This window comes from Felis catus, chromosome A2 (assembly GCF_018350175.1).
Source record: "Felis catus isolate Fca126 chromosome A2, F.catus_Fca126_mat1.0, whole genome shotgun sequence".
NCBI lineage: Eukaryota > Metazoa > Chordata > Mammalia > Carnivora > Felidae > Felis > Felis catus.
In genome coordinates, this window is record NC_058369.1 from 100,745,337 (window position 1) to 100,755,688 (window position 10,352).

General features: G+C 42.4%; 1 protein-coding gene across 5 annotated transcripts; it reads left to right on the plus strand.

Annotated features, from left to right (window-relative positions):
- The first annotated feature begins 1,564 nt into the window (after positions 1 to 1,564).
- TAC1 (tachykinin precursor 1) lies at positions 1,565 to 9,709 on the plus strand. Of its 5 annotated transcripts, none has more exons than XM_003982791.6 (7): positions 1,565 to 1,801; positions 2,195 to 2,326; positions 3,389 to 3,485; positions 3,948 to 3,992; positions 4,470 to 4,493; positions 6,034 to 6,087; positions 9,140 to 9,709. In XM_003982791.6, the coding sequence occupies exons 2-7, from the start codon at positions 2,204 to 2,206 to the stop codon at positions 9,187 to 9,189; spliced, it is 393 nt and encodes a 130-aa protein (XP_003982840.1). In that variant the 5' UTR covers positions 1,565 to 1,801; positions 2,195 to 2,203; the 3' UTR covers positions 9,190 to 9,709. The 5 variants fall into 5 exon arrangements, with proteins under 5 accessions (XP_003982840.1, XP_011278699.2, XP_011278700.2 ...); XM_019825509.3 differs by lacking the exon at positions 1,565 to 1,801 and adding an exon at positions 1,835 to 1,967; XM_011280397.4 differs by lacking the exons at positions 1,565 to 1,801; positions 6,034 to 6,087 and adding an exon at positions 1,832 to 1,967.
- The last annotated feature ends 643 nt before the right edge of the window (positions 9,710 to 10,352 follow it).

A 10,352-nucleotide genomic window follows, 5' to 3' on the forward strand; every position in this document is an offset into this window, starting at 1 on the left:
GGGTACATTTAAGAAATAAGTGAACCAATTTCAGTGTATGGACTTCATTACAATTCTGATTTCAACTATTAAACTCTGTGGAGGAGGGGTTTATGAAACAATGAGGGATACTTGAACATTAACCAGATATTTAATGTGATAAGGACTTATTTGATATTATTTTTAGGTGGAATAATGGCACGGTTCTGCTTTTATATTTTTTAATCCTTACCATCTTTATAGATATGTTGAAATATTCACCATTGAAATGATATCTGGAATTTGCTTTAAAATAATCTGAGTGGAGGGGAAATAGGAAAGGTTTGTCCGTAAAACTTGCAAGTGGTTTCAAGTGAATGATTCTCTCTACTTTTGTATATAATTTCCCACATAAGAAGTTATAAATACAAAAATAGAATGCCTCACCCTGTGAGGATGGCTGTAAAGAAATGAGATAGAGATGTGGGAATTTCAAAATTCAGGACTATTTAAGAAAGAACAGCAAATATGAGAGGAAAAAACATTACTGACTTAAGTGAATTGCAAAAAAATGTTATTTCCTTTATGCGGTATACTAAACACATCAGAATTAATTGAAAAATGTAATACTTACTTAGCAAAGAGGAGAAAACAGCTGCACCCAAGATACCTCATTTGATTCATTTAGAGATGAAAGAAATGTGTCTGCAAGGTGAAACCATGGACTCATGGAAAGCTGTGATTTCTGTACAGACGTTATTGTCTAATAGTTTCATATTGTTAATGACCATCCAGTTAGCATCTTCATTGCACTTATTTTCATATACAGGAGAAATCAGTGGATGATCTGTAGAATCCTTTAATGACATCCAGTAAGGATCCTGTACATGGTCTCGCCGATGTCTTAGTCTTCAGCGGGAAGGGGTAGGAGAGAACAGAAAACGTCCTCTTCCAACCCCTGTTCCTGGATGTGTGAAGGAAGAGGATTTTGCTAGCTTGGAACAAAAGATATCCTAGGATGGCACTGATACAAAAGTTCTACGTGTATCGCCACGTTTAAATTCTCCTTTCTCCAAAATGTAAAATACATCTGCTTTCCATCCTCTGAAATGCTATGGGACTGAAAATCCTTTTGTAATGCTGGAGAAACGCCAGTATTCTATCTGGTTTGGGAGAAGGATGCTCTGCTCATAGAAGATACTATATCTCAGAAACACTTAAGACACTGCAGATGAGATAGAAGGGGGGAAAAAAAGCCTTTTCCTTCCATTTGAAATGCTCTTCTTAGCATAATTTCCGACGACAATATCTTAATACCTTAAGTTATTTGGCCATCCTTAAATGCAACTTATCCTGACGTCTCAAGGGACAAAAAAGTTACGGAAGTCCGAGGAATGAGTCACTTTGCTCAATTTTGATGAGTAATCTCAGGTGTCATGGAACCTCGTTCCGAAGGAGAGGGGAGGGGGCGTCAGCTCTGCAGACGGAAGAAGACGGGCCGCTCGGGATTGGATGGCGAGATCTCGATTTTCCCAAAGTTGCGTCATTTCGAACCCAATTGGGTCCAGATGTTATGGGCACCGACGGGTTACCGTCTCGGAAACTCTCAATCAGACGCAAGCGAAAGGAGAGGAGGCGGTTAATTAAATATTGAGCAGAAAGTCGCGTGGGGAGCGTGTCACGTGGGCCTCGGGGCTCGTCGGGGCTCAGATAAATACCGCGCGGCACCGAGCGGGCAAAAGAGCGCGCCGCTGCCTCCACCACCACCTCGGAGACCGAGAGCGCAGAGCGCCCCGCGTGCGCTCAGAGCAGCCAGAGGAATCCTTCGGGCCTGCCCGCCGCAGTAAGTGCCCGCGCCGCGCATCGCTCCGAGGTGGCGGCTGGCCACGCTGGATGGGCCGCTGGAGCTAGGGACAATGGGAGGACTGCGGGGGGACAGCGGGGCGACGGGTATCCCAAACGCCAAAGCCCCTCATTGTTACCCACCTGCAGAGCCTGCTGGCTTGAAGGTATGGATCGGTGGGTCTGGGGTGGAAGGAGTTGGGTTCCAGGGAGAAGGGGATTTGAGAAGCTTTGGGGCATGATTATCTTTCCTAAGGCGTACAAGATATCCTTTAGGCTTTTTATCCCTCGGCTCAATCCGCCCTGATTTGGCTGTGGGACCAGAAATTGTGCTGCCCAAACTCTTGGATAACCATCCCCAATATGTACATTTTTTCTTCCCCACAATTCCCAGAAATCCAACATGAAAATCATCGTGGCCTTGGCCGTCTTTTTTCTCATCTCCACTCAACTGTTCGCAGAAGAAATCGGAGATAACGATGACCTGAATTATTGGTCCGACTGGTCCGACAGCGACCAGATCAAGGTAAGAACGGGTCTCCAGCCGGCACGCGCAGTTTTTCCGGGCCTAGGGGGCCATCACTTCCCCTGCGATAACATTCTAGTTAGCCTGGAAGACACCGTGACCGCGACCAGAGGCGGTGGAGGCGCGCGGGGAGGGGAGGGGGGGGGGTGTAAAGGAATGCCATTCCCTGGGGCCCGCACGAGATTTTTGTGCCCAGGATCCCAAGTTTCCTCCCGGGGTCTGCGCCGTCGGGTCTCGGGAACTCCCGGGGGGAGGGGGGTCCTCATAAGGCTGAAAACCTCACAAGGTTTCATCCTGGGGTGACGGAGATTTCGGGGACTCTAGTCTAGCTGCAAGGACCGGGCGTTTGGAAACGGCTGGGCAGCGGCAGAAGGGGGCGCGCCCAACGCTGGTAGAAGCAGGGGCAAAGGGCAAGTTGCTGGGGGCTTCGAAGGGCGGGGTGGGTGGGAAGGTAGCTTCCAGCCTTGACTTTTATTTTGCTGACCCGAGGACGGAGCCGCAAGTTTTCCTTTACTGGGCTCGCAAGCTATTCCTGCAAGGGGGCGCGCCTCGAGGGAACAAGTAAAAGTCTCGCGGTGCAGGTCTCCAGTAAAGCGTTGTCATTCCCTCCCCGCTCCCGACACACACCTGTGTGCGTTTAGGGCGGTCAGGCGTCTCCAAAGCCCGCGCCAGAGTCCAGAGAAAGTCAGGTGGCCGCGCGACAGATGAGCCGGGGGTCTCCAAGCTAGGAGCAAAAAGCGGAAAGCGTGCAGAGCTGGGGGATGCCGCGCCGCCTGCTAACCATCGGGGGCGGGGCTGGGGCGGTGGAGGCGCGGCTAGAACCGAGTTCCGCCGGGAGGGGTGTAGGAAGGGAGCTCCCTGGCTAGGACCCCACTCCGCCCCGGCGCGGGGAAGCCGGGCCTCCTCTCGCCTCCCTGTGGGGCGAGCTTCCGGGCCCTGGCGGCGGTGGTGCCCGCAGCCGAGCTTCTCCCAAGGCTGGCGCTCACCACTGGAATGACTCGGGTTTCCCCGCGCCACGCGCTGGTTGCCTACACGCTCGTTTGTCTGTGCGTCCGCCCCCAGGAGGAGCTGCCCGAGCCCTTTGAGCATCTTCTGCAGAGAATCGCCCGGAGACCCAAGCCTCAGCAGTTCTTCGGATTAATGGGCAAACGGGATGCTGGTGAGATGGGCAGCCATCCCTCTCTCTGTCTCTCTGAGCAGTCGCCCTCTCTCCCCGTCGCCGCTTCTCAGAGCTCCCAGTCTCTCTTGCTCTTTGAGTAGAAGTTTCCATCCTAAAATGGATATATCCCCGAGGAGCGACTCTGGCCTTCACCCACCAACACACACACCAGTCCGCGGAGGGAGGGAGAGATCGTTTGCGCGTGCCTCACACAATTAGAGTGACCCAAATCAAGAACTGGGACCAGCCTTAGCTGAGCTCTGCCTTGACTGAAGATCCAAAATGACAAAGTGGAAGGCGCGGGGCCTCCAGGGGGTCTAACTGCCTGTGGAAACCCATTTTAGACCATTGGGGTTAGATTAGATTCAGGTGCCTCATGTCTCGTGATAGAAATATTGTTACCTTTTATTTGTCACATCAGTGGAACGTGCAAATAGTTAATGTCAATTCATCTTTTGTCAGATTCCTCAATTGAAAAACAAGTGGCCCTGTTAAAGGCTCTTTATGGTAAACATTTCTATAAATCTTTATTTTACTAATGTGAATGCACACGTAGGAAAAGTGAAGAAAGTCTTTTATGGGCTGAAATAGATTCTTGGTCATACCTGTTTAATAAAACTATAGACTTGTATCCATCTCTGAATGTCAAATAGGAGTCCCGCCCGGAGATATGGTTCTTATATGAAAACAGGTGGTGTGGCCTAACAGTTACTGTTAGGCTTCAGGGGCCTAATAGTTCTGGGTTTGAATCTGGCCCATAGAAGGCCCTCAAAAATACTCCCTTTGGAATATTTTTGGTTGCTATTCTGTTTTTATCATTAACAATTTGGTTAGCATTTATGGTTCTGCTATATTCCTCAGGATAGTACATGAATGGGAAATGTTAGGTATTTTAAAATTCAACATTTTATAATTCTCTTTTAAAAATGTAGCGTCTTTAAAACAAATCTGTTGCTCTGCTAACTTGGCCTTTCTTTCTTCTAGGGCATGGCCAGATCTCTCATAAAAGTAAGTTTCTAATTATTTTGAATAATTTTGACATTTACCAATGCAAAGGTAAATTAGATTGAATTTCATTTTATATCTTCTGTAATAACTTAGGACTTAGTATTTTTAATGAAGATGGTATTAGAAGGGGGGAGACTCCTATTAATTATATCCAGAATAGGTTTGTTCAAAGCTGTTTTTTAGACCTGGTTACTTACCAAAATGATACATTATGTTACAAATCCTTTTAACTCCTACCTAACCTGTTGCTGAATTCCTTATCCATGGAAACTGTGAGATAATAAATGTTTATTGTTGTTTAAGCTGCAAAAAAAACAAAAAAACAAAAAAACAGGAAGAAATCCTTTAACTCCTATAAATTGTTAGTTTTCGATAAGAATTTCAGTCCAGGGGTAAAAATCCACAACAGAGTCCTCTCCTTTCACACACACCCTCTCCCATCCCTTACCACCTCCACTGCAAAAACAAAAACAATAAGCATTTATAGGCATCTCCTAACATTTCAGTCTGCTAGGTCTCCTGAGGACATCATGTATTAGGGTCATCCAGCAGCTAATTGAGAGGATCCAGTGAACGAGTAGAGAATCCATAGTAAAGAGAGCTAGAAATGCAGTTTTTTGATCCCATAATTGATCTATCAAAGTTCAGGGAAACATTTCATAGGGCAGTGGAGATAGCAGACTTGTGGCACTTGACGTTCATTAGATCTTAGTTTTCCAGTTAGTAGAGCTCAAGTTGACAGGAAGTCCCCCCGGGTCCATCTCAATCCTACTCACTTACCCCAGGGTCCACTCACATCTCCTACTTGGACTTGGGTTCACTGGTTGGCAGAGGAGGTCACATTTAAACAGCAGTCCTATTCTCAAATAATACAGTTTAAACCACGAGACCTTTTGCCACTAAAGTTGAAATAGTAAGCTTTCCCGAAAGCTTTATGATTGAAAATAAATCTTATTCCTATTTACATTGTAAAGATTTGACTGAAGGGAATTGTATATAGCAATATTCTATATAATGAAAATAAATGTGCTCTATTAGTGTGAAAACACACTTTTCCAAAAGGAGTATTTTTTAAAATCCAACAAAATAGAAATAGTGACCTTCTAGAAGTTTATAATCATCAGGTGCAAGGATCTGCTCAACTAAGGTTCAGCTCCTGAGAAATAACAACGTAGTCAGAGACACGAGGACATCTACTTGGATATTTCTGTTTGTGAAGTTAACCCCCTAAAAGTCAAAGCTAGCTTAAATAGCAACAATATTTAAAACATATATGAGCAGATAGAATGTAATATGAATAAAGTGTACTTGCTAATATTTACACATAGAATTAAGAAAAATGCTTTCTTTTGTATTGTTTAATGTCATTTGTAAGACTTATTAGGAATCATCATTTCTTCAGTCTCCCCAAAACTTGAAATGGTTATGTATTTATTATATAGGCATATGTTCAAAAGCTTGCTTTTCTTCGGTACGAGTTTTAACCGTTGATTTCCTCGAAGATCTACATATTGAAATACCCCTAAATGTATTTTTCCAGGGCATAAAACAGATTCCTTTGTTGGACTAATGGGCAAAAGAGCTTTAAATTCTGGTATGTATAAAACCATGACTGAAAATAGACAATATCTTAAATCTATATTTTTTTCTAAAGCTTAATTTTCAAAGTACTAAAAAGGCATAATAAATTCAAATGAGTATTTGTGATGAAAAAAATGTAACTGCAATAAATAAGTCCAGGCATGGATTTGTAGCTGATTAAGCTAATATCACCCAGGATGCATCGATCTTTCTCAAACCATCAGCCTTCCCAGCATCTTTCCCACGTAATCCTTACTTAACCTGAATCCTTGGGCTAGTCTACTACTCTTCCCCTTATATTTGTTACATCAGCCACACTTAACTTCACTGAACTAAGAGAGGAAGGGTATGTGGTGAAATAAGACCAGGTTTCACTTACTACCAAGGTAATTTGAAAGTCTTAGGACACACTACATCCGGCAGTCTTTCAGCACAACATAAACAAAACACTATTTCCATTTATGCAGATCACTTGCTCTTTATGAAGTTGTAAAGACTCAAACTCGAAACATCCTGATGGATGTTTGAGAGTATGAGAATGACCTAGTCCATTCCAGTGCCTTCAAAAAGGAACATGATCAAGCCACCCTGCAGGGCTGCGATCCCTTCCGGCTGAAGCGTGAAGGGATACCACAGTTCTCTTAACCCAGTTTAATCTTGGATAAGTCTTTCACTTACCATAAAGGCTGCATATTTCCTTGCCTCTCTTTAGTTTGTCTTCTGTGAAAAGGCCTCATACGTAGATCTGAAAACCCACTCCACCATACCATTTTTCAATGTGAAGTAATTCCTATATCCTTTTCATAGAGACTGATTTTTTTGTAAAGCACATTCAGCTTTTATAATGATTAGGTTCCTTAGGAAAGCTATTCAAACTATTTTACGTTCAGTGGAAAGAGAATTATAGTACTAATCAAGTAATTAATTAGAAAGCAACTGCATGACTCAATCATTTAGAATATTGCAAGTTTTTAGAAAATCTGTAACTAAGAAGTGCTGGCATAATTATTTGAAAAATTCATGTGAAAGTGATGTATCCCTACTATGGGTTCCGTACCTTCCAAATCTAGATATGACATTCGTATACCCGTGTCAGTAATTTTGGGGCTGTTCAAGTTAAAATTTTAAAGAAGTTAACAATGTGCCTAATGAAAAGCTTGAAATTATCTTACCACATGCTATCCTCTAGCTTTTGGAAATGGAATGTAAATTTAAACCACCCTGGCTTTACTTGTGGCAGAAATGTACACCAGCTCTTATACAACTGTGGTCTTCTTGATAATCCTATTGGTCACCAGCTATCTATTTCCAGAATTAATACAGGTATCAGAACATGGTTAACTTTACAAATAATACAGATATTGCGCAATTTACACAGATCAAATGCTTTTAAATGTAGGTAGGGTAATCATATAATTACAGATAAATAGAATCACTAGAATGAATCAGAATCAATTTATGACTAAATCTTCACTCCTCCATTTCAGTTAAGAAACTGTAAAAGGGAAAAATGGGCAAAAATGTAACCTACACTCAGATCTTTTCATATGACCAGCTGAGGCAAGGTTGTGATTGTGTTCTGCAGACATCTGATTCTTAGCCTTTTGTGGTCACAGACCCCTCTGACAATCTGAGAAATCTAGAGCCCTGCTTTGTAGAGAACGCCTCATTAGCTTATGAACACAAAAATTGACACATAGTTGTGGAGAGTTCAAGGACCAGGTAAAAAAAATTCTGCTTCCGGGGAAGAGGCTATTCTGTTCCAGCTGACACTAATGAGTCTTTGGTTAGTTTGCATTATTTCACCTCACTTCCCTGAGGGTCAGATCCTGTTACCTGAAGCTTGTCAGGAACTGAACTTGGGCTTGCCCTCCTCTTCCTCCTTCTCCTTATACAAACAAAGCAGGATGAGAAATGGACTTTTCCTTCTCTGACAACTGCAGACCTCCTTGAAATTGCATATAATTTAATAATAATATGTAATATAGTATAATTCTGGCTTTTTTAAGTCCAGATAGAGTATTTAAATTACTTGCTAGCCATACATTAAGTACCTTTGGAGCATTGATTAATCTTTCACAAGCCATTAGGCTGCTAGGAGGTAAGTTAAACTGTTGTATGTGGGTGGCACAATTGCCCTACCTACTGACAATGAACAAGGACAGTCCATCTCTGGAAGGTATCCAGAAGACAGGAGACCCTCACAGCCTTAGGTACTCCTATAACAAGGATCCAGAAACTTTTTCTGTAAAGAGTCAGATAGCGAATATTTCAGATTTTGTGAGCTGTGCAGTCTCCGTAGCAACTACTCCTATCTGTCAATAAGATACTAAAGTAGCCATAGTACATGGGTGTGGCCATGTTCCAGTAAGACATTCTTTTCTTTATTTAAAAAAAAAACTGTTTTAATGTTTATTTTTTAGGGAGAGACAGAGTGCAAATCGGGGAGGGGCAGAGGGAGAGGAAGAGGGAGACAGAATCGGAGGCAGGCCCTAGGCTCCGAGCTGTCAGCCCAGAGCCCAATGCAGGGCTCAAACCCACAAGCTGTGAGATCATGACCTGAGCTGAAGTTGGACGCTTAACCAACTGAGCCACCCAGGCGCCCCAAGATGTTATTTTCAAGAAAAGGTGGTGGGCTGGATTTGTCCCATGACCTGTAGTTTGTTGACTCTGTCCTAGAATAGAAGTCTCACATTTTGCTTTTATCCTGCTACTGTTTCTATTCCTGTACTTGAGGAATTATCCATTCTATAAATCACCAAGGAGCCTGCCCCTACTTAAGAAAGTTGTTGGGGAGTAACACTGCAACAGATTGTGGGGATGTGCTTTGGGGGCACAAAGTATATGGCAGATAAGCTGAACAACCAAGAATTCTGTGGTTAGAACACTTCCAGTCAGGATGGAGACTGAAGCAAGATTGGAGGACATGCAAATAAAATTCCTAGAAATACTTCAGTGGAGGGGGGAAAGTCATTATGAGTTTTTAATAAATTCCCCTATGTCTTGAAGTTTATTTATCTCAGTGAATCCTCTTAAAAAACTCTCTACGTTCTCTTTGTTCTCAGTGGCTTACGAAAGGCGTGCGATGCAGGATTATGAAAGAAGACGTAAATAAACCAGCTAATGTGTAATTTATTGAGCTTCATTTGTGTCAGTGGCCAGTGAAAGGTAAAATGAGACATGCACTATGAGGAATAATTATTTAATAACAATTGTTTTGAGTTGAAAACTCAAAAAACTGTTTTTCATATCGTGCCAATATGTATTGTGAAAGTGTGTTAGAATTCTAATAGGACTCCCTCAGACATAGAAGCCAGTGGTAATTTCTCAACAAGGCACAGTGTTCAATGAAAGTGAAATACAGTCTTCAAAGAAAGAAGTCATTTTTGTTTCTTGGAAGCAGTCACGTCAGCCACTGCTAAAGGAAAGGAAACTCACAGACAGGCTTGTGCTTCATCTGTTTTCATGGTGGAAATGTACTAAGATTTGGTATAAAACTGTATCCCTGCAGCATGTTTCATGTGTTGTGACTATATAGAGATGTTTTTAAAGTTTTAATGTGATTCTAAGGTCTTCACTTCATTGTATAATGCGTTGTGAGTTAACATTTTAAATAAAAGAAAAATTACCTTGAAGATTGGGTTTTATTCTTTCATTAATAATTCTCAAACCAGCAAACTTTCTTTTAGTAGATGAAATCTGTTTGAAGCTATTTTGGCTGCTACATGGTGAAACATAAAGCAACCAAGTTTCTCTTGTGGAAAATTACTACAATATAATGTTTCCCTCTCTCTCTCTCTCTCTCTCTCTCTCTCTCTCTCTCTCACACACACACACACACACACACACACACACACACACACACACATGCTGTTTGTTTGTTGTTGTTGTTGTTGGCAGCTCAGTCATTTGGCGTGAGATCATTCACGAGGAAAACAATTACATTTTGTAATCCAAACAAAGGATAAGTTCTGTTTATACATGCCTATGATTCCCTTTTACAGATAGGATAATAATCTGTCTTAAAGATGCATTCCACTGGTTATTTCGTCAGCAGCCCATTTAAGCCCTGCTTGGAGCTCAGGTATAAATGCATCAGTGTGTGATTCTTACTAGAATTAAGATACCAAATTCTCACAAAGGTCATCCAAAGATGATACGGAAAAATAGGGGACTGATTGAGAATACAGCATCACTCCTGTAACAAAGACAAGAGCAACTTTCTAGCATTTCTAAGGAGTCCTGTGAATTGCCAGCACCTAAAACACTCTAGCAGAA

What these genes read in the sequence shown, in the direction of transcription:
- TAC1 (XM_019825509.3), top strand. Translation starts at nt 1,875, where the DNA reads ATGGGAGGACTGCGGGGGGACAGCGGGGCGACGGGTATCCCAAACGCC. An exon ending in CCTGTTAAAGGCTCTTTATG is followed by an intron (nt 3,993 to 4,469) that starts GTAAACATTTCT and finishes TCTTTCTTCTAG; the next exon opens with GGCATGGCCAGATCTCTCAT. An exon ending in CAAAAGAGCTTTAAATTCTG is followed by an intron (nt 6,088 to 9,139) that starts GTATGTATAAAA and finishes CTTTGTTCTCAG; the next exon opens with TGGCTTACGAAAGGCGTGCG.